Genomic DNA, 24,291 nt, shown 5'->3' on the forward strand with positions numbered 1-24,291 from the left:
AGATGCCACGTTAATATATAATCTTTAATTTTGGATGATTATGTTTTTCTGTTATTCTCACTATTACAAATAATAATGCAGTGAAGATCATTGTAAATATATATACATTTACCATATATATATATATATATATATATTTACAATAAATTCTAAGAAGTGGAGTTGCTGGATGGAATATTCTTCAGGCTCATGATGCATGCAGGCAAAATAATTTACAAAACTCTTACTGCTTTACATTCCAAATGGTGTTCTCTGAGAGTGCCTCTCTCTCCACATCTTACAGGTAGTATGTGTTCTCAGTTTTTACTCAATCGTTACAAACGTAGTAAGTGAAAAAGAGTACGTCCTTTTTGTGTTCGATTTTTTTTGCTTATTAACTTATTGTTCTCTTAAGTCTGTAAATAAATTTTATTTATTCTTCTGCAAATTATTTCTTCACATCACTTGACTACTTTAAAGACTTTTATTAAGTTCTTTTTATATTAAAGATTTAAGCTCTATTCTTTCTGGTAGCGCAAACTTTCAACAATCACCTTTTCTTTCTTTAAATGTTTGTTTGTTTGTTTGTTTGTTTGTTTGTTTGTTTTTGAGAAAGAGAGAGTGCACACGTGTGAGGGGCAGAGAGAAAGAGAGAGACAGAGGATACCAAGCAGGCTTACCCTGAGAGTGCAGAGCCTGATGTGGGGCTCGAACTCACAAACCGTGAGATCATGACCTGAGCTGAAGTCGGATGCTCAACTGACTGAGCCACCCAGGTGTCCCTCCCCAATCACTTTTTCAGCCTTCAGTTTTCTTTTCGATTTTTTGACATCATTAAGTTTTCAGTTTACATACATGAAACCAATAAAATAATTCCTCCTTGTGACGCTTCTGCTGGAATTGTTAGAAAATCCTTCTCTATGCAGCGCTCATGTGAACAGCGAGTTGTTTTTCATTCCAATATAATATGTTTTTTTAATGACAGTTTTATTGAGATATAATTCATTGACCATAATGTTCATCCTCTTACACTATACAATTCAGTGGTTTTGGTATGCAGCATGTTTTTTTTCTTTCTTAATGAAATAATATATGACTTCTAGAATGATATCAAATACCGAAGTGGTTCTCTCCCTCACATCTCTCTTACTTTCTCCAGGAGTTTCCTGTTCCTTTTGTGTCATACAATTATTTAAAAATAAGATGCTGACTATGTCTGAACTATCTTTCATTCATATGTACCATTCGCATTTCCACTCAGGACCTTTTTTTCTTAATGTTATTTTCCCCTCTGAGGCACCTTGGTCTGCTCCAGGCCCACACAGCTTAAGTCCCATAACATCTGCAAAAAGTCTCCTTTCACACCAGCCCGCTCTAGCCACCTGGGCGTGTACTCATGACCATGAGATCCTGACCTAAGCTGAAATCAAGAGTCAGATGCTTAACCGACTAAGCCACCCAGGTGCCCCTCACTTTTGCCATTTCTATTCAACATTGTACCAGAGGTTCCAGCCAGAGCGATTAAGAAAGGGAAATAGAAGTCATCCAGATTATAAAGAAAGTTGTAAACCTATGTCTATTTGCAGATGACAGATGTTATATATTTAAAGATTTCCTTGGGGCGCCTGGGTGGCTCAGTCGGTTAAGCGGCCGACTTCAGCTCAGGTCACGATCTCACGGTCCGTGAGTTCGAGCCCTGCGTCAGGCTCTGGGCTGATGGCTCGGAGCCTGGAGCCTGTTTCCGATTCTGTGTCTCCCTCTCTCTCTGCCCATCCCCCGTTCATGCTCTGTCTCTCTCTGTCTCAAAAATAAATAAAATGTTAAAAAAAAAAAATTAAAAAAATAAAGATTTCCTAAGGAATCCACCAAAAAACCCTATGAAAATTAATAAACAATTCAGATTTGACACAATCTTTATAAAAATATCAACTATCTTTTTTCAGAAAATGACAAGCTGATTCTAAAATTTACACAGAAATTCAAGGGACACAGAATGGCTAATATATTCTTGAAAAAGAAATGCAAATTAGGGAAGATGCACATCTCCTGATTTCAAGCCTTATTACAAAACTGTAGTAATTAAGATGATGTGGCCCTGGCACAAGGCTACATCAAAGGGCTAGAACTGAGAGTCCACAAATAAACCTTCACGTTTACGGTCAGTTTATTTTCAACAAGGCTGCCAGGCCAATTCGACAGGGAAAGAATACTATTTTCAACAAATGGTGCTGGGAAAACTGGATATCCAAATGCAAAAGAATGAAGCTGGGCCCTTACCTCAAATACAAATATTAATCAAAATAGGTCATTGACTTTAATGTAAGAACTTAAACTACAAAACCCTTAGAAGAAAACAAGGGAATAAATCTTTCTGACCTTGGATTAGTCAATGGTTTCTTATATGTGACACCAAAAGCATGAGCAGTAATAGAAAAAAAATAGATAAATGGAATTCATCAAAATTAAGAAGAAGACTATGACCAAAATAAGAACACAACCTACTGAATTGGAGAAGATATTTGCAAATGATATATCCAACAATGAGTTAATATCAAAAATATATAAAGAACTTATACAACTCAACACCAAATTAAAAAACAACAATAATCTGATGAAAAATGGCCAAGGAGCTGAATAGACATTTTGCCAAAGAAGACATCCATATGGCCAACAGACACATGAAAAGATGCTCAGCATCACTCATCATCAGGGAAATGTAAATCAAAATCATGAGAGATCACGTCATACCTGTAAGAATGGCTAGTATTGAAAAGACAAGAAATAACAAGTGTTTGCATGGATATGGAAAAAAGGGAACGCTCATGCACTATTGGTGGGAATGTATATTTGTGCAGTAACCGTGGGAAACGGTATGGAGCTTCCTCAAAAAATTTAAAATAGAAACACCATATGATCCACTAATTCCCCTCATAGGTATTTTCCCAAAGAAAACAAAAACACTAATTTGAAAAAAATATATATGCACCCCTATGTTTATTATAACATTCTTTGTGGTAGCCAAGCACATGGAAGCAATCAATGTGTCCATCTGTACATGAATGGATAAAAACATGTGATATATATATACAATGGAATATTACTCAGCCTTTTAAAAAGAATGGGATCTTGCCATCTGTGATAACATGGATGGTTCTAGAAGGTATTATGCTAAGTGAAATAAGTCAGACAGAAAAAGATAAATGCCATGTGATTTTCCTTACATGTGGAATCTAAAAAACAAAACAAATCAACAACAACAAAAAAGAAACAGACTCATAAATACAAAGAACAATCTGGTGTTTATCAGAGGGGAGGGTGTGGAGGATGGGCAAAATAGGGGAAAGGGAGAGGAAGATTCAGCCTTCTAATTATGGAATGAATGAGTCACAGGAATAAAAGGCACAGCATAAGGAACATAGTCAACGGTATTGTAACAGTGTTATATGGTGACAGATGGTAGCTACACTTGACTATAGAGTTGTTGAATCACTAGGTTGCACACCTGAAACCAATGTAACATTGTGTGTCAACTATACTGCAATGAAATAAAAAAAGCAGACAACCCGTTGAAAGGGAGAAAATCTATGCAAATCACATATCTGATACTTGTATTAAGAATACATAAAGCACTCTTACAATTAACAATAAAAAGACAAATAACCCAGGGCGCCTGGGTAGCTCAGTCAGTTGAGCACCTGACTTCAGCTCAGGTCATGGTCTTGCAGTCTGTGAGTTTGAGCCCCACGTTGGGCTCTGCACTGACAGCTCAGAGCCTGGAGCCTGCTTCAGATTCTATGTCTCCCTCTCTCTCTGCCCCTCCCCTGCTCATGCTCTGTCTCTCAAAAATGAAATAAACATTAAAAGTAAAAAGACAATGGGACACCGGGGTGGCTCACTAGTTAAGCGTCCAACTCTTGGTTTCAGCTCAGGTCATGATCTCACAGCTTCGTGTGTTCAAGCCCCACATCGGGCTTTGTGCTGGCAGCACAGAGCCTGCTTGGGCTTCTCTCTCTCCCTCTCTCGCTGCCCCTGCCCCACTCATGCTGTCTCTGTCTCTCTCAAAATAAATAAATAAACTTTAAAAAAATTTTTTTTAAGACAAATAACCCAATTCTAAAATGGGCAAAAGATTTGAATAGACATTTCTCCAAATAACATACACAAATGGTCAAGCAGCACATGAAAAATGTTCAACGTTGTGAGTCATTAGGAAAGTGCAGGTCAAAACAGCCAGATACCATGCTTCACTTCCACCAGAATGGCTATACTCCAAAAAGGGGGCAAAACCAAAATCTTGGCCAGGAATGAGAGAAGGGCGAACCCTCTTACATTAGTAGTCAAATCGTAAAACAATGCAGCCACTTTGTAAAAACAGTAGGATGCTTTTGCAAAAACTAAACACAGAGTTACCATGTGAGGAGGTGATCCCATTCCCAGGTGTCTAACAAAACATGCCCACGCCAAAGCCTATACGTGAAAGTTCACACTATCATCATTCGTCACCAAAGAAGGAAAGCAACCTGAAAGGTACACAATTGTGACAACACTCTGTGAACTACATATCAGTTCAGGTCTCGCAAATGCAGAGAATAATTAGACACGGGAAAAAATATACTAGGGAGAAGTCTTGTGAAAGATCAAGGGGAATAGGAAAGGAGTGGGGGGATATCACCCCCACATAGACCCGGCTGCCACGGAGGAGTGGGACGGGATCCGCGCCCGCTAGTTTGCAAACTGGCCCGCCTTCGTGGAGGACAAGGAGAAACCAAGGAAAGACGCAGGCCACTCCGGATTGGTAGGCGGCAGTGTTTACGAGCAAAGGGACTTACAAGGCATGTCTTGTCTCAGGCGCCACGAGACGAGTAGATATCCGCACCTGCCCACCAGAGGCGTAAAAGTTTATACAGAGAGAGGCCTCATAGGGCTTCGGTCGCCTTGCCGTCCAGAGGATCCCAGCAGCACCTTTCTCTCTCAAGGCTGAGACCTTGAAAATGGCTCCCACTGTGGAAACAGCGGGCGGAGTGGCGTGCTGAGGGCAGGGTCAACCTGAGGTCACATCCTCTCCGTGACCTCGTCCACGCCCCGCCCCCGCCCCGTGAGCTGCTCTTAATCTCACGCTTCCTCTGCTTCTGCAGTGTGCCCTGAGCAGTCTGCAAGGGGCTTCCCTAGCACGGAAAAGCGGTTCGTTCGCTGGCTATCTGGCGGCGTTGGAAGCAGATACCATAGCAACGGTATAGGCAGATACAAAGAAAACACAGGTTAAGGGTGACGATTCCTGAAATAAGTAACGATTTTCTCCACCAAGAACTCCATGATCCGAACCACTGATTTATTAAATCCCCTAGGCTGGGGGTCAAATCACTCAGAGCATTCACTTGTGTCCTCACCCGATTTAATAAAGATGATACATAAGGATACCGTTAACAGTGTTGTATGGAGACAGATGGTGGCTGCCCTGGTGAGCACTGCCATATAGACACATTGTATCACTATGATGTACTCCTGAAACTAATGTAACATTGTGTGTCAACTATACCCAAATTAAAAAACAGAGAGAGAAGAAAAAAAGAGGTACGTTAACAGTCTCATCAGGTATGAACACACAACACACTGTGTAGATAATAGTACAGGTGTCTCCTTGCAAGGCAGTAATAATGTCCGAGTCCATTCCGTTTTGGAGGACAGCTTTTCTTATTAGAGACGTTTCAACGTTAAGTAAAGGCAGGTGTTACCAATTGTCCTTTAAGGCCTATTAGGTAAACTCAGTAAGGGCTTCTATACCTGTTATAATGTCCTCCAGGCCAAATGATCGTACCAGTAGAAAAAAAAAATGTATGTCCCTCTGGCCTTGAGGAAAGGGAAATTGGCAATTTTTGTTACCATGGGTTGGGTCTCCCCTGTGCCCAGAGAAAACTCAGGATGCATTGACCCAACAACCATCCAGGTGGAAGCCATGGCTAAAATTTTTGCCATACAACCACTGGGTCCCATTCCGGGGCTACCCAATAAATACCTAGAAAGGGCAACCAGTCAGTACCAAGCCAGCTGCTCTCCTTTCATGTGACAGAATGTTCCAGTGATATCCATCCCATATCCCTGGGGCAACTTGGTTGGTTCTGTTTTGGGTGGTTGCTCTGTTCTGTGCCTGGGTGCTCAAATACCCATAACCTGGAGTAGGCTACATGAACCCATCCCAAATCTAAGTGCAGCCACCATGGCTCTGAGGTTTGGTACTTTTAGGACCTTCCCCAGTCAGCAGTTTGATGGGCTGCCTGTATAGTTTGACTGACAGAAAAAAGAATATCCATGCCCAGTGTTATTGACAGAATGTGCCAGGGGCCAGGTTTCTGGATCAGTATTGATAACATCAGAAGAATTCAAAGTGCTAGTTCTAGCTTGTTCTTCCCTAATGTGCCGGTTCAGCACCTTCCAAGCCCACTTGCTGGAATGGTGGTACCCACCATGGCAATCCTGACGAGCCAGAGAGGGGCAGCCACCCACATACCCAACAGCTGGATTAATGCTTTTGCCGGGCATATAAGTGAGCTCACTGTAGACAGGTATTTCTATCAAGGTATTAGACACCACAGGAGTAGCAGAAATCTAAAGCCAAAAAGCAGATCCGTAGTAGCAATGTGTGTGGGAAGGTTTTTCCCGTGTATAAGGATTACACTTATGGCCTGATCCTTAGATGTTCATGTGGCTGCAGCTTTAAGAATCTGACCTGGCTGCACACACCATACATGTTGCCTAGAAAGGGTCACACTGTCCCTGAGTGTGGCAGCCTGGCTTATACAGTGATAGTGGAAAGGTGGGGGTAGACCAGAGAGTGTCCACACAAACCAAGGCATATTTAGAACCCTCACTGGGATGGAGGGGGCCGATGTATCTACTCACCAATCCTCACCACGTGAGAACTCTGGTGGATGGCCCCAGACTCCTCTGGCAGTTGCCTTGGCATTGTTTAGAACACACAGGACATGCTGTTATTGCATTAGCCAAGTCACTGTATTTCGTAAGCAATCTGGCATCCTGGGCAATATGCCATGCCCCCTGGGCACTGTGGTGGCCACTCTTTCTGTGCACCCAATCCACAGTGTCTACTGAAGGGCCAGTTGCTAAGGCTGGTACCCCAGCTAGGGCATCGGCTTCTTGATTGCCAGAGAGGTTCAGCACCTTATGAGCTGTGACATGAAAGATGGTGAGGACTGCTGCAAGCTCCTGCTGGGGAACCCAAATGTCTCCACATATCCTGGTCCCACAAGGGTCATGATCATCCAACCTTTGGCTTCCCATCGTCCAAGCCATAGGATTAACCCCTTTAGAGGAGTCCAACTGTTAGTGCAAAAGGTTAATGGCCAGGACTTGTGAGTGACCACCAGCCAAACCACTCTGAGTTCAGTCCACAGGCTGTTGCAGTTCATTCCTGCTTCCATCCAGATGGTTGTCAGTGTTGGGACGAATAGTCCATATGGGCCAGCTGTCCTGACTAGACCCGACTGCACACAAGGCATCAGCAGGCATTTCGCCTACTCCTTCTACAGCCTGCAGGGGCCGACACAAGAATAGTGACGGGGCATTTGCGGGATCTAAATCTCAGTAGGGCCCAGTAGCACCTGCATTTCTAGAGACAGTGAGCTGGCAAACAGGGTACTCCTCTGCTACCAACAGGCATGCATGTCACTTAGTCAACCTGGGACTTTTAGCCATGACAGAGGTAGGTCGATGGAACATATTCTCAGTCCACCTCTTGACAGGAAGGGGAAGTTCTTACCACACACAACATGCTGTTCCTTTTTGTGTAGCTCTGTCTGGAGGAGCATTGAGCACACTGCCAGGAGCTGTTGCTCTATGGGGGGGTTATTGGGTTTCTGCCCCCTTCCAGAGCTGGGACCAAAATTCTAGGGGCACTCTCCTTCTGTTGTGTGCCACAGTGCCCAACCCACACCTTCTAGAGTCACAGACACATCTAAGTCAAATGGTAGCCTTGCTTGGGAGACACCTAGAGCTTTAATCTGCTTCACTAGTATTTTTGCCTTCTCATGTCCCACACGTGCCCTTCCTTTACCAGATCACCATCATTTCTAGCCTGGACCATGACCAGGCTCCTGACTGGTCTCCCCTCAATACTTCCTGCTCGCAACAATCAGAGTGATCTTTTGAAAAGGTAAAGCTCAGGGTACCTGGATGGCTCAGTCGGTTAAGCATCCGACTTTGGCTTAGGTCACCATCTCATGGTTCATGAGTTCAAGCCCCACATTGGGCTCTGTGCTGGCAGCGTGCCTGCTTCAGAATCTCACTCTCTCCTCTCTCTCAGCCCCTCCCCTGCTCACACTTTCTCTCTCTCTGTCTCAAAATCAATCAATCAATCAATAACTTAAAAAATATAAATCTCACCATGTCTCAGTCCTTCCTTAAACTTCTCAGTAGCAACTCATTGCTTTGGGGATAAAATACATACATAAATACTCAGCCTGTCCTGAAATACTCTGATATGTGGTGTCTACCTACCTCTCTGGGCTCATCACAGATCTCTCCCCATCATTCTCTGAGTTCCAAGCCCACAGGCTTGTTTCAATTCTTCAAATGTGCCATTTGCTTTCCCACCTCCAGGCCTTTGCACATGTCACCACTCCCACCTAAAACACTCTCCTCTGCGTTTTTATTCAGCTAATTCTGACTTTCTCCCTGCAAGCCTCATGGGAAAAAAGGGAAGGCATGGCTATTGGGTTCATCATTAAGATCTTAAACTTAAGCCCAACACATAGTACAGTACAATAAATATTAGCTCGGTGAACTAATAGATACTCTGCTAACAAGAATGACAGGTTAACTGAAAGACACACACCATAGAAATGGGGTGATTCCTGGGGCACCAGAGCAGCTCAGCCAGTTAAGCACCCGACTCTAGATTTCGGCTCAGGTTATGATCTCAGTCATGAGATTGAGCCCCGCATCAGGCTCCACACTGGGTGAGGAGCCTGCTTAAGATTCCCTCTCTCTCTCTCTCTCTCTCTCTCTCTCTCCCCCGCTACTACTCGTGCTCTTTCTCTCGCTCTCTTTGGAAGGAGAGAAGGAAGGAAGGAAGGAAGGAAGGAAGGAAGGAAGGAAGGAAGGAAGGAAGGAAGGAAGGAGGAAGTGGGGTGATTCCAGGTTGCAGCTTCCCAGCCATAGCCATCTGTCCACACAGGCTGAATCAACCCTCACTTCAGGCTCAGCCCATTTCAATCTCTTGGAGAGTGGTTCTCCATCCATTCTCCATTCCAAGTGGCTTTCAACCCTGGGAGCTTTTGCAACCACCTATGCCTGTGCCCACCGCAAGTGCATCGATCTCACTTCCTGAGAGCTGACTCCGTGGCGGGCCCTGGCCTCGAGTTGCTCCCCATCTGCTGCGTCAAACACAATCACGTTTCCTCATCTGTCTTGGAATCAGGCTCTTGTACCTGCATCTCCAAGTCACACAGAGGGCCGCGGTGGCCCCGCAGCAGAGGCAGGAAGCCTCCCTGCAGAAGGTGGCTACTGAGCTCGTTCTGCAACAAAAATAGTTTTTCTGAGAGAGGAGGAAGACGTCAGACATTTCAGGCAAGAGGAACAATGTCAAGTGTTAGAAGACCCACAAGAAGAATTTGCATTGGTGTGGATTATAAAGCATAATAAATAACATCGAGCCCAAAGAATGGATGGGGAAAGTGAGTCAAAGGGCCCCTCTCCTAGGGTAGCACAGTTGTCTTCCCCATACAGAGCCTGGGGACCCACTTAGCCAAACTTTTCCATCCTCCCCGGGCACCAAAGAGTGAGTCATCCCTGGCATTCCCCTGCCACCAGCTGTGGTATCTTTGAGAGTCCCCAAAGGATGTGGAGAGGGAGTCTCCATGGAGGCTAAGGACAGCAGAGAGGGAAGGACTCGGGAGGAAAACAGAAAGAGGCCATTATCCCAGGGCCCAAGAAGAGCATAAGTCCCCCTGTTCCTACATCAGAGTGGGGAACTCTCTGCTACCTGCCCCTGCCATTCTAACCCCAAAAGCTGGCTTGAGCTACTCTGCTAGAAGATCTCCCCACTCCCCTCCACCTTGTAGGTATGTCCTAACAACCCAGTAACCACATGGAGAGTGGCTGGTGTCTGGACTAATACATATCAAATGCCTGTGTGCTGAGGAGGGAGAAGCTAAGAACTAGGTCTTGCTAGAAAATGGCCAAGCCACATATTGAGAATTGCCAGACTTAAATGTGCATGAGTATAGCAGGGTCTGGAGAGAGAGGATGAGTCAGAACAAAGAGTTCAGCAGAGAGAAAGGAGCCAGCAGGGAAAGAAGCCTCCAGAAAGCTAGAATCTTCAGATGTCAGAGCTGAAAATGCTATTCGATATGACCCAGGTCTTGCTACTTAAAGCACAGTGCCCGAACTAACAGCATCCGCATCAAGTGGGAGTTCATTAGAAACCACCCTCCTTCTTGGCAGCGTCTTCATTTCACAAGATCCCTGGGTGATTCCTATGCACACTCAAGATTGAGAAGCTCTGCTGCCCGGGGGGCCCAAATCATGCAGCACAGGAGAACCACCTGGAACATTTTTTTTTCAAGTACAGATTTCAGAGGCCTGCTCTACATCAACTGAGTCCCAATGTCTGGGCAGTGTGCACAGCTATATATTTTTACACAAAGTTCACCACTAATTCTAATGACAGAAGTCTACAAGGTAGACTGGGAACCACTGATCTGGCCCAATCGGCTCAATCTAAAGATGACAGGACTGGGGCATCTGGGTGACTCAGTTGGTTAAGCGTCCAACTCTTAATTTCGGCTCAGGTCATGATCTCATGGTCATGAGATTGAGTTCCACATCAGGATTCGTGGATCGAGTCCTTGCTTGGCAAGGAGCCTGCTTGGGATTTTCTCTCTCTCCCTCTCTCTTTGCCCCTCCCCTGCTCGCTCTCTCTCTCTCTCTCAAAATAAATAAACATTTTTTTAATTAAAAAAAAATAAAGATGAGAGGACTGAGACAGGATAGTGGCCACCATAGGCTTGGGTAATCTATTAAGAGATCTAATTGGGGTCTCTGCCTGAAGACAAAGAAATTGGATGTGAAGCCAGATGCGAGTTTAAGCCCCAACTTTATCCCTTCATGGCTATGTATCTTGTAATGAATCCCCTCCATTCTTTGGAACTCAGTTTTCTTACCTTCAAGGAAAGATACCCTAGACTGTTCTCATGGGCAGTAAGGTGACAGAAATTAATGGAGAATTAATTTTCCGTGTTTTGTGCATGTGCATGCACACACACATGCACGTGTGCAACCACACCACACACTCCATAATAGCTACATAACTGAAGTTTGGGGGATCCTTGCACTCAAAAATTTCAAAGCAACTTAAAAGTTCTGAAGCTTCATTGTCCTCACTTTACAGATGGAGAAATGGAGAAGCCCTTGAAGCAGGTCTGCTCCTCACTTTGTGAAGGTGAGTACTGTTTGTTTTCCAGGCAGGATGCAGAGACACACAAGGGGTTGACTACCAACTGGGTTCTGGATGCAGAACTTCAGCCAGTCAACTGAGTTTGTTCATGGAAAACATGTGGTTTCTCTACCCCTAAAGGCTGTCTTACCTCCACCAGTGACCCCACTAAGAAGGATGGGAAGATCCCTAAAATTCTGTATCCCTAAGGATAGAGGGAAGAATTAGGCATAGTCCCAAATGCTTGATTAGGTGAGAGAGACAAACACTTAGGTAATTACAAAACAATGGAGTAGGGCTATTATAGAACTGGGGTTCCAGCATGAGTTTGGGCATTTTGGTGTTGAGATAAAGCTTCCTGGCAAAAAGTGACCCCGAATCTTAAAAGATAAGAAAGATTAGTTCTGGATGTGTTGATGGGGCAAAAGTGAGGCAGCCTTCTGAGATGCCCCGGGGCTCTTTAGATGGGATCCCAGCTTTGTGTGGAACAATCAGCTGTATGGTTTATACACATACATATAACAATCATTTTGTGCTTTTTCATCCATCTGTATATTTTTCTGAAAATCATGTTTTCACCTCAATATGTTTTTGAGATTTCTCCACATTGATATGTATGAGTTCAGTCCATTCCTGTTTAACTCCCACGAGCCTGCTGGTAAACATTTAGGCTTGGTTAATGTTTGGCCATTACAAACAGTCCAGGAGTGCCTACACCATTGTGCACATCTCCTTGTATACATGTGCGAGAGTTTTCGAAAGTAAACACCAAGAACAAGGATTACTAGGTGTTATGGACTGAATGTGTCCTCCCTGATGCATATGTGGAATACCTGATCCCCAGTGTGATGGTATTTGGAAGTGGAGCCTTCGGGGGGTAATTAGGTTTAGATGATGTCATGAGGGTGAGGTCCTCATGATGGCATTAGTGCCCTTATCAGGAAAGGTCAGACGGCTTGCTCTCTATCTCTATCTGCCATGAAAGCAACCAGAAGCAAATCAGAAAGAGGGCCCCAACCAGAAGCCAACCACACTGGCACACTGGTCTCAGACTTCCCAGCCTCCAGAATCACAAGAAATAAATGTCTGTTGTTTGAGTCACCCAGTCTGTGGTTCTTTGTTACAGCATCCGCAGGAGACTAATACACTAGGGTATGTGCACAGCTGTGGGCCTTTAACTGCCATATTCTCCCTCAAATGTCCCAATTTATATTTCCACCAGTACGACCTCACCAACATGGGACGTCACGAAATTTGTTCATCCAAGCTATGCTTTGTAGGAAGAACTTTGTCCTCCCTACCAGGCACAAGTGGGTACCAGAGGTCTAAGCTTCTCTCAGAGGAAGGAGAAAGAGCACTTACTCAGCCCCTGGCCCCATGCTGCACACCTAATGCCTCTTAGGACCCTCCAACAGCAATAGTCTGTTTTCTAATATACGAGGGGAAAACAGGCCAACGGAAGTGAAGTCACTTGCTCGGATTTACACACCCGAAAGTGGTGGACTCAAAACCAAGTCTACATACTGCTTATGTTCATACTCTTTTCACTATTTTATACATTCAATCAAGTATTTATTGAGCGCCGGTTACACACCAGACCCTGGAGATACACAGACGAATTGCAGAGCCATTCTTGGTATGTAGTAGTATCCAATAAATGTTGGTTGAATGAACATTGAATCAAGGAGCTCCAAGCCCACAGGAGAGACAGACACATAAAAAAGTATGTGCAATGGAAGGATGGCGTGATGGCGTGCCGTGACAGATGGAAGCTCCAGGGCAAACAAGGGGGTATTTTCATTTCCTTTCAGTGCATTAGGTAAGCCTTTTCATCGGAGGTCATCTTCACCAAACAGAGAAAGAGGAAATGCTTCTAGACGCAAGGAACAAGTGCAAAGACACGGGAGTGTGGAGCAGTGTTCTATTTTCTGGAAACTACACTATTTTCGATTGCCTGAAAGTTGCTTCCTTCCAGTATTGAGGCAAGGCATTAACTCAGTTCAGTTCATCAATACTTTGTAAAAATTCCTACTCTGCACCAGGCCCCGTGTGAGATAGATGCTTTACACACATTATCTCATTTAATCCTTGCATCATTTTTTCTCATTACACAGATGAGAAAATTGAGGCTCAGAGAGGTGAACAGCCTGGCCCTGGAATACATTCAAATCTTCTGTTCTTTCCACTCCTTGTTGTCTCCCCAAGACACCAGACCACTACTGTGCTCTCTCCACCCAGGTCCTACTCCAATGGAAAGATGTCCTTCCAGAACCTCAAGACCCATAGCTTGTTGCCCTTTGGGTCAGGAGACTCTGCTCATTTAATTGTCTCTTTTCCTCCTTGGGAAACTGGAAAGCAGAATGCATATTGAGTCATGGAATTTTCCATCCTTGGCCAGACACTATCACCCCACTCATCATTTGTTCATTCAACAAATATTTGTTCGGCACCTACTATGTGCCAGGCAATGTTCTCAGTACTGTGAATACAAAATTGAATAAGACAAACAAGATTTCTGCCCTCGTGAAAGTTAAGTTGTAGTGACTCCTCAGAGTTAAAAACAAAGGTTTAGAGAGGTTATATGGCTTGTCCAAGGACACATAGCAATTTTATGACACAGGTAGGACTGAAGCCCAAGTCTGCCTGACTCCTGGTGCTTTCTCCTCCATGGTGGGCATAACCTTTCTCTTACATCTCTCTCGCTTTGCCTCTCCTTAGTCTCTGTCCAGCAGGATGACTGCAGAGAACTTCACGTGGGCCCCTGCTGAATTCATCCTCCTGGGCATCACGGATCGCTGGGACCTACGTGTGACCCTCTTCCTGATTTTCCTACCAGTCTACCTGGTGAGCCTGCTGGGAAACGTGGGCATGGTGCTGCTAATCCAAGTGGATGCTCGGCTCCACACACCTATGTACTTCTTCCTGGCCAACCTCTCCCTGCTAGACACCTGCTATTCCTCAGCCATCGCCCCCAAGATGCTGGTGGACTTACTGCTGCCCCACGCCACCATCCCTTACACGGCCTGTGCCCTCCAGATGTTTGTGTTCACAGGGCTGGCTGATGCCGAGTGTTGCCTGTTGGCAGCGATGGCCTATGACCGCTACGTGGCCATCAGAAACCCTCTTCTCTACACAACAGCCATGTCGCAGCGTGTATGCCTGGCCTTGCTGGGAGCATCAGGCCTGGGCGGGGCAGTGAGTGCCATTGTCCACGCGACTTTCACCTTCCGCCTGAATTTCTGCCGCTCCCGGGAGGTCAACAGCTTCTTCTGTGATATCCCTCCACTGCTGGCTATCTCCTGCAATGACACCAGTCTCAATGAGCTCCTCCTCTTTGCCATCTGTGGCTTCATCCAGACAGCCACGGTGTTGGTTATTGTCGTGTCATATGGTTTCATTGCCGGGGCTGTGATTCGCATGCCCTCGGCTGAGGGCCGTCGGCGAGCAGCCTCTACCTGTGGCTCCCACCTCACGGCTGTAACCGTGCTGTATGGGACACTCACTTTCATGTACCTGCGTCCCAGCTCCAGCTATGCCCTGGACACTGACAAGATGGCATCCGTGTTCTACACTCTTGTCATCCCAGCTCTCAACCCTCTCATCTACAGCCTCCGCAACAAGGAGGTCAAGGAGGCAGTCAGAAGAACCTGGAGCCGATTCCGCCGTCCAGGTCCGGAGTACGAATGAGAAGTCTGAGGAGCTTGGTTGGGACTATGACAAGATCAGAGGACAGTTTCTGGCCCCTGCCACTCTGGGCAAAGATAGATGAACTTGTGGCTTGGGCGTCTCTTGTCATTGTTTAAGGGACTGGAAAGGGGGAGAAAAGGAAGGTTTACAGCCAGGAGGCGAGAATCTCCCTAGGGGGTTAATCTAGAACTAGATCAGGTTCTAGATTAACAGTAACAAGATCAGGTTCATGTGGTTGTTGAGCTCTCTTAGGTTCCTCAGTGTTCACAACTTGAGTCCCTAGAGATTACCAGGTGAACTTATTGGATGCATTTGCCACTTGCACTTCTAGAAGGCTGATTCCCAGACACACCAGGTAAAAACTGTGTTGCCTCCAAATGTTCCTAGATTCTTGCCCTTTTAATGTTCTTCATGAGCAGTGAGTCTGCTGTTGGCCTCTTTGACCCCAAGAGAGCATCTTCAGATGCTCATGCCAAAGTATGGTACTGAATCTGGTGAGATAAATACTGCCCTCCCTACTGGCCTCTGTATTCCAACTCTCAGGGAAGTGGCTGAACAGCACAGGAACAAACACAAGCTCATTCCCAAAATCCCAACAGTTAGGTTAGAATCTGGCTTCCAATCAGATTTGTGACACAGGTAGGATTGAAGTTACTTTAGTTCAGGCATATGATGAAGTTAGGAAAGAGTCAGAATTACCGGTGTGGTTAGAATAGAGTTAGGATTAGGGTTCTGATTATGTCTAAGACTTTGATTAGGGTAAGGATAGACCCAGGGGTAGGTTTGGAATTTAAAAGCAATCAGAGAAATCTAAGATTGAATTAAAGTTACATACATTATAGGATTTGGGTTGATTTTCATTAGTAGTAGGTTTGGCATAAATTTAGGAGTCAGAGTTTGAATAAACTTGAGCTCTTATTAGAAATTGTTAAGGATTGGGGCACCTGGGTGGCTCAGTCGGTTGAGCGTCTGACTCTTGATCTCAGCTCAGGTCCTGATCTCAGGGTTATGAGTTCAAGCCCTGCACTGGGATCCACACTGGGCATCGAGCCTACTTTAAAAAGAGAGAGAGAGAGAGAGAGAGAGAGAGAGAGAGAAAATGGTTGAGAGTTAGTTTTGGAGTACAAGACTAATTAATATTGGAGTTCAGGTTTCATTTTTATTGCTAGATTACATTTGGGTTAGAGTGTAGTCTGTATCAAAAGACTGTATCAAAAGATCTGTTAGATAAGTTGATATGCAAATAAGATTTGTGATAAATTTAAGTCACGGTCTAAAGTTATTATTGCAGTTAATCTAGGCTCAGAACTAAAGGAGAGTTAGACATGAGAAGAGTATTTTATCAAATTGACATGTCTTGGGTCTTAATTCAAGATTTATTTAGGGTTATAGATAATGATTCATGTTTCCTAAAGCTTAGAGGTAGGCACAAGATGGTTATTGGTGTGCTTAAATTTCATTCAGGGTTATGAGCCTACTCTGATTAGCATGTGGTCCAGTACAGTAGACTGCTTTATGTTTGGCTTACAACATCCAAAAGCAGAATCAGGGGTAGGAGAGGGAATGCCATGACCCTCCTGGGTAACAACAATGCTCTCAGCCTGAAGTCATGCTAGAACCTTCTGACCCAACGCTCTTGGGATTTTCTTCCACCCAGAGTTCACGGTTTTGACAGATTTTGTCTCCCTGACTCATGACTCATACATGACTCAGGTACATATGGGCAAGGCCCAAGGCACTGTGTTCTTCCTGGGAAGTCCCTGAATGCAGAGAAGCAGGACAGGAGGGGACCCGAAGAGTTAGGGCAGGAGCTGAGGAGAGGTGAAGCATGGCCAGAGCCAATGTCATCTCCACCTGATCTCTCCTCCATTTCCCCTGATTTAGCTGAGATGAGGCCAGGAGTGTTGAAGTATGGGGCTCAAGCTCTAATAGGCTCCCCACAGATTCTCTTCCTTGAGCCCCAGCCAGGGGCCAACCTCACCACACCAACTTCCCTTCAAGGAGAAATCAGCCACCAGGCACCGAGATTGCAAGAAGACAGAAGGTTCAGCCCGGCTCGTTGGGAATGTGGCACTCCTTGATATCAAGACCAGGGTACCCACTCTCTCGGTAACTGTGGTCTTCTTGGTGGGGGCGGGGGGTCCCAGTCTGATAGACAGAGGGATATGCACAAAACTGTCTCCTCATATCTTAGAGAATTTTATAGGTTTCCTGACAGGATCATCAACTCGTCCTGGTTTGCCCAGAGCTGTCCTGGTTTTAAAACACCAAGTTCTTTGAGCACCTGCCCCAGTGCTGGGAAAACCAGAGTGGTTGGTCACCTTATTTCCTGATGAGCCTGCATCTTGAGCGCGGAGGGTACAATATCCCAAATTAGCACCTTGTGACAAAGGTTCACGTAAATTAAAACCGCTTCTTCCATCACGAGCTTTTACGATCCTTCCCCAGCTCTTACCTCCTATCCCACCTCCTATTCTAACAGTTGTTACCTCACTGTAACAACTCACGTGCCATGACAATGGTTGGAGGCATTATCAGAAAAGTTGGCAGCCTCCAAGAATGTGAATTTTGTCCCCAATTCAATAATGTCTATACTTAAAAGACCTCCTCAGCGGTCTTTTCTTCCTTTTGCAGGTTCTCGGGCTCTCGTGACACATACAGCCGCCACCATGATCAGGGAAGTTTCCAGAAGCATCTGGCCCCTTCCACTGCCGTGGCCCCACAGGATGTCCATGTTTCGCAGCAGTGGAACAACCAAATGCAATAATTACATAAATCCTACACATTACCATGAAGTTGCAGGCTACTATGCTGGGCCTATTTGATAGATAAGAAAACAAACAAGAGAGAAGGGAAAGGAGTGGAAGGCAGTAACAGAGCCCACTCTGGAGGGTAAGGGAAGAGACACAGATCCTCAATCCCAGAGTGAAATGTCCGGTAAAGCTCCCCAGTCGCTGATAAAGCATTCCCCTTTAAACCTCCTTCAACGCCATTTACCAAGATGAGCAGTCAGGACAAGAGCAGGCTTGAGGTGGGGAAAACTGGGGTCTGATTTAGGGCACTTACTGCACAAGGTGAGGTGGGCCCTGAAGCATGAGTGGAAATTGGGAAAGGAGCGTTCCATGGGGGAAGGACAAACGGACACAAAGACATGGCAAACGAAATAAGCCCAGCGTGTGCAGGAGACTTTAGGGATACCAATGTAACCGGCTTGAGAGGAATGTATTAGAAAAGAAGCAGAGGGGAGTATGAAGATTGAGGGTCTGGGAATGATATCCATGGGTGAGATATCACATAGGGAACATGGACTTTATTTAATAGGCAATAGGGAACCATGGAGTGTTCTTATGTTCCAAACCACCCTTTATGGTTGTTCTGACACCCAGCCATGCCAAGACATTCCCACCTGGAATGCTGCACACAACGTCATTCCCTTATGTCACAATACATACCCCCTCCCAACACAGACCCAATCCCCGATGGGAAACAGCCATGCACAAAGAAACACTTTCATAGGTATGGCCACCCACACGGACACAGATGTAGCTGCCACACTCAGACACGCACTCAAGCCCGTGACATATTTGGCTGCATAGAGACACAGTCTGTCTCCACACCCCGGCATACAATCCTACACACACACACACACACACACACACACACACACACAGCCACACATACTGCCAGTCACCAGAGGCACAACCCTCCGGTACTCCTACACTTCCTGCAAGAAGCCACAGCTGAGAGGACAGGCGGGTTGGCCCCAGAAGCTAACGCAGTAAACCCTGGGCTCCCCTGCCCCTGCCCCCATTCACTCTGCTTGGGGTTCAGGAATCAGCCTGACCCTTGCTTCTGGCCTTCACAAGACAGGGGCTGAGGGCCAGCAACCTCACCACACATGAGCTTCTGAATGTCCCTCGAGGGCGAGGCGACACCAAGCACCCTTTCTCCCATCAAATTGGACCCTGGAGAGGAAGAATAAGGAATCCCAGAGCTGAGCTGCCTCCTGCCCCAGGGATGAGGGCCAAGCGAAGGGGCGGGGTTGCCTCTGGGGCTAAGGTGTTCCCGAGGCCCCCAACCCCGTAAGTTGTGGCTAATAACTCCCTCCTCCGACGCTCCGGGACAGACTACACCTGGCCCCCACTGCTGTTCCCTCCTGCGATGCCAAGAGGCCAGAGGGTACGCTTGGGGCAAAAGGCCAGACTGGAAAGTGTGCACGAGACACATGTGTGCTGTTTGTGTGAGGCTATGATTGTGCAGTACCGTCACCGTTCACTGTATCGTTGGGGGGATGGGGCAGCGTGTACGTGGATGTGCCCCTCCAGGGTGGTGCATCTCTGCCGTGGCCCATCATGAGCTTAGGTGAGTGTGGCCATGTGCGTGAAAGCGGGAGGCTGCGGGCCCCTGAGGCTGTGCGTGAGAATGTGATGGATGAGGGGATCAGGAGCGGATAGCACGTGCATAAACACGCTCTGGTAGAGTGCTTACACAGGTAAGTGGTCAGTGAAAGCACAAACGTGTGGAGGGTCCCAGTAGCCGTGTGTTGCTGCTGTAAGCTTCCATGAGCAGGAGTATGTGAATGATCATCACTCTCTTAGCCCCAGTGCCATTTTGTGACTGCATTTGACAATCCGTTTATGTGTATGATGATTTGAGTCCATGGGTCATGTGGTTTTATTTGTCTGCTTACTTATGTGTGATGTGCGTGCTGGGTCCACATTTCTGCGTGTGATTGATTGTGCCTGTGTATTTGCAGAGACCAGCTTGAGGCTGCACACCTCTGCAAGCCTGTGCGGGTGTGTCTGTGATTGTATATGAATATTCCTGCAAACAGCTCAGTGCATTTTTATGTTCACTGGGACCCATGAAGACGGGGGCCAGAACAGGTCCAGTTTTTAGAAGTCATTTTACAAAGAACTGTTGTCCCCCCCCCCGCCCCCACCTCCCGCCGCCAATCTGACTCTACATCCACCCTGATCCTCTCACTCTCCTGGAAGGTGGGATGTGATTGGGAGTTTGAAAACACACTCAACAGGGAGCCAAGGTCAGAGGATTCTTCTTACCCAAAGGAGGAAGAAAAGGAAGACACTAGGGTAGGGAGGGCCTTGGTGTAATTTTTTATTTATTTGTGATAGAGAAGGACACAGGAAAAAATTAAGAGATCATTCCCCTGCAGGGTTGGCCTCTGCAAAGCCTCCAGCAAACCAGTGTCCTAAAACCCCTCTCCTTTTAAGACCCCCTCTTGGAGAATTGTCCAAGATTTGTGCTGTGAGAATCAGACAGGCGGGAAAGAATGGAAGACGTTAAAACAAGTGGCCAGTGTCCTTAGGAGTCAAGTCCCTGCATCTGGCAGTGCATTTATCTGTCTGTACAAGTTTCTCACAGAGAGTTGTGCATTTGCTTGCCTCCCAAAAAGTGTTTGATTTCATGGGGATAGTTCGCTAGGTATCTGGGGAGTCATCCAGATTCTTTGGTTCTTTTTTTTTTTTTTTTTTTGCTAAGTCTGAAAATATCTTTATTCTTCTCTCACGCTTGATTATTATTTCGGTTAAATATGGAATTCTAGGTTCAAAATATTTTTTTTCCTTCAGAATCTGAAGCTATTGCTCAACTGTGTTCTACCATCTCCTGTCGATGAAACACTTGATGGCAGACTGTTATCTGAATATCATTAGACCCTTGGGCTCCATGCGCTCGGAGGTATTGGGCTCTGCTCTTTATCCTCAAGGTTCTAAAATGTCACAACTTGTGTTTAGGTATTTGGAGTTATGTTTCCATATAAAACATGTGCCCTTCAGATTTGGGATTTTTATTTCTTTCATGTGTACCTCCCTTCCATCTTGTTTTGTTCTATTTCCCCCCATTCCTACTTTCCTGAAATAAGTGCCTGGGGGTCAGATCTCTTACCTGCTGTATTGATTGCCTCTCTATCTTTTCTTCTGTATTTTCTTCCTTCTCCAGGCTCCATCCTGGGCAATATCTTTTGTTCTGTTTTTTGCTTACAATCACAAAGCATCAAAGTTGGAAGCAGCCTGGAAGATCACCTGGTTCAGCTCCCTTATTTTACAGATGGGAAACCTAGGGCCAGAAAGGAAGAAGGTTCAGGGCGGTAACACGACTTGCCCACTGTCACACCTGTGTGTAACACCAGGGCTGTCTGACTCCATACCCACAATTTTCCCCGTTGACAGGAAGCCTTGAGCAATTTAGCCACCCTTCACCCTTTTCCTTTGACGCTGGGGAGATGACCCATCAGTAAAAAGGAACCCCTGGGGTCTTAGGTGAAGAACCAGCCCGGCCATGGATGCTACCAATGAGTCTTCAGAGGGAGCCCCATTCATCCTGCTGGGACTGACAACAAGTCCTGAACAGCAGCGGCCTCTCTTTGGGTTATTCTTGGTCCTGTATGTAGCAGGCATCCTGGGTAATGGACTCATCGTGGCTGCCATACGGGCCAGTCCAGCCCTTCATGCACCCATGTACTTCCTGCTGGCCCATCTGTCCTTTGCTGACCTCTGCTTTACCTCCGTCACTGTACCCAAGATGTTGGCCAACTTGTTGGCCCACGACCGCTCCATCTCCGTGGCTGGCTGTCTGACCCAGATGTACTTCTTCTTTGCCCTGGGTGTAACCGATAGCTGTCTCCTGGCCGCCATGGCCTATGACCGCTATGTGGCCATCCGCCACCCCCTCCACTATGCCACAAGGATGTCCCGGGCCGTGTGCAAAACCCTGGTGGGGACCGCATGGCTGGTGTCCCACGTCCACTCCCTCCTGCATATCCTGCTTATGGCCCGCCTGTCCTTCTGTGCCTCCCACCATGTGCCCCACTTCTTCTGTGACCACCAGCCTCTCTTAAGGCTCTCGTGCTCTGACACCCGGCACATCCAGCTGCTCATCTTCACTGAGGGTGCCGCGGTGGTGGTCACTCCCTTCCTGCTCATCCTTGCCTCCTACGGGGCCATCGCAGCTGCGGTGCTCCGGCTGCCGTCAGCCTCTGGGAGGCTCCGGGCTGTGTCCACCTGTGGCTCCCACCTGGCAGTGGTGAGCCTCTTCTATGGGACAGTCATTGCAGTGTACTTCCAGCCCACATCTCGGTATGAGGCAGAGCGGGGCCGTGTGGCCACTGTCATGTACACCGTAGTCACCCCCATGCTAAACCCTGTGATCTATAGTCTCCGGAACCGTGACGTGCAGGGGGCACTCCGAGCCCTCTTCACCGGACGGAGGATCTCAGCTGGTGACTCCTAAGGCCTGGACCTCACCAAGCACAGGCTACATCACCCACGGTGACAACTCATGAATGTGATCATCTGTTCTATGCTTTTTTCCAAAATCGCAATAACAGCTATCACTTTCCAGCCACCCACACCATGAGGCAGAGCTTTGCCTGATCTTACGTTATTCCCACAAAAACCGGGGAAGCGGTTGTTATGATCCCGTTTCATAGAGGAGGAAACTGGATTCAAAGAGAAGAGCTGACTTTCCCAAGCTTACATAATTTTTAGGTGGCAGAGCTTGGACCCTTTCTGCCACATCATTCCCTCTTCCAACATTCACTCCCAGGCACTTAGGGAGTCCACTATCATTTTCTGAGGACCTAAAGCTATACGGGAAGGTGCATACCCTCAGGTCTTGCTCTGGGGGATTGGCACTTTATTTTTCCATCCCATCACCAGGTGTTCTCAAATAAATGACTTCTCGACTGCCTGGGACATGGATAGAAGTTCACAGGCCATGTGTCAAGGGTTGACCTCTCCCAGTGAACACAGTCTGGCACGTAGGAGGCACTCTGCACACCTGAGATGAATAAATGTTTGTACATTTATGCTAATAAGCATTTAGAAGCTGTCCATACTTTAAATTCTTTGTTCTCATACTTGTTTACTATGATGCCACATGTTGGGTTACAGCTGGAATCCTGTAGAAGGAGCATGCAGTGGGCATGCACTATAAATAAATTAATTAAATGAAGCAAAGCAGGAAAGAAAGGATGGGACACAGGCATCAGGGACAGATGGAAGAGGTAGTTTTTATCAGGTGCTAGCCCTTGATTTATTTTTACCCACACAAAGCATGGGTATTCTAATTGCCACTTTATGAAATTGAGGCTCAAAGATGGTGGGCTAGTCGGTAGCAGAATCAGAACAAGTCCTTTTGCTATGAGTCGCTCAGGTGTATTTTCACTGGGCCCCATGGAATCCAGACCCCAGATTTGGAAGAACTTACAAGAAGAAACCCCAGACCAGGGCAGGCACACTGGCTCAGGTGAGGACACATCTGGAGTCAGAAAGGCTTCCTGGTATGTCCAGTCTTTTACCAAATAGGTCTCTCTTTTATGCCTATGTCTCTGCAAGAAATCCACACCCATTCCCCTACTCCCTTCCTTCCGGCCCCTGCCCTTCCAGGGAGGTGGAGGGCTATAGCAGTCCTGGCCTTTCCAGGCCCTTTCCAGCTCCCACTAACAAACCTGCCACCACCCAGTCCTAGAACTCCTATGCTCTGCTGTTTAGATCTAAATGGGAATTCAACGATCTTTAGACCATCAGTTTAAGCAAAACAAAACAAAACAAAATGAAAACCAAAAAAAACAAAAACAACCCTCTTTTTTTCTAATAAAACCTTACACAGAAACATCATATAGAAAACAGAAGGAAGGGGCGCCTGGGTGGCTCAGTGGGTTGGTTAAGTGTCCGACTTTCACTCAGGTCGTAATTTTGTGGTTTGTGAGTTCGGGCCCCACATCAGACTCCCTGCTATCAGCACAGAGCCACTTCAGATCCTCTGTCCTCCTCTCTGCCCCTTCCCTGCTTGCACTCTCTCTGTCTCTCTCAAAAATAAATAAACATTAAAAAAGACAAACAAACAAGGGGGGTGGAGCCACAGGGTATAAGTGAGGTGAGAGTCAAAGGCACCTTCTCAGCCTCCTTGATGCCCCTCCTCCACCTCCCTGAGGGGACGCTGATCTAATCAACCCCTTCGTTTGATAAACTGGGGACATGAGGTCCAGGGTGGTTAAGGGACCTGCCCAAGTCCACACACACTTGTTCAGCCCACCAAAACCTGCAATGATACTGAAGCCATCCTTTCCTATCCCGCCCAGTCCCCAGGCTGCCTGCTCCTGCTGTGAGGCCAGATCCTGGCTACTCTACAGATAGACTATCCCTTGTTTCACA

General features: G+C 46.4%; 2 protein-coding genes across 2 annotated transcripts; both read left to right on the forward strand.

Moving 5' to 3' along the window:
- Positions 1-13,958: 13,958 nt before the first annotated feature.
- On the forward strand, positions 13,959-15,115 carry OR5C1 (olfactory receptor family 5 subfamily C member 1). The gene has a single exon (XM_040481187.1). The coding sequence runs from the start codon at positions 14,162-14,164 to the stop codon at positions 15,113-15,115; it is 954 nt and encodes a 317-aa protein (XP_040337121.1). The 5' UTR covers positions 13,959-14,161.
- A 6,280-nt stretch (positions 15,116-21,395) lies between these two features.
- Positions 21,396-22,366, forward strand: OR1K1 (olfactory receptor family 1 subfamily K member 1). The gene has a single exon (XM_040481235.1). It carries the CDS (start codon positions 21,416-21,418, stop codon positions 22,364-22,366), a length of 951 nt encoding a protein of 316 aa, XP_040337169.1. The 5' UTR covers positions 21,396-21,415.
- The last annotated feature ends 1,925 nt before the right edge of the window (positions 22,367-24,291 follow it).

The sequence above is a fragment of the Herpailurus yagouaroundi genome, unplaced genomic scaffold (genome assembly GCF_014898765.1).
Source record: "Herpailurus yagouaroundi ecotype Mexico unplaced genomic scaffold, PumYag 160, whole genome shotgun sequence".
Taxonomy (NCBI): domain Eukaryota; kingdom Metazoa; phylum Chordata; class Mammalia; order Carnivora; family Felidae; genus Herpailurus; species Herpailurus yagouaroundi.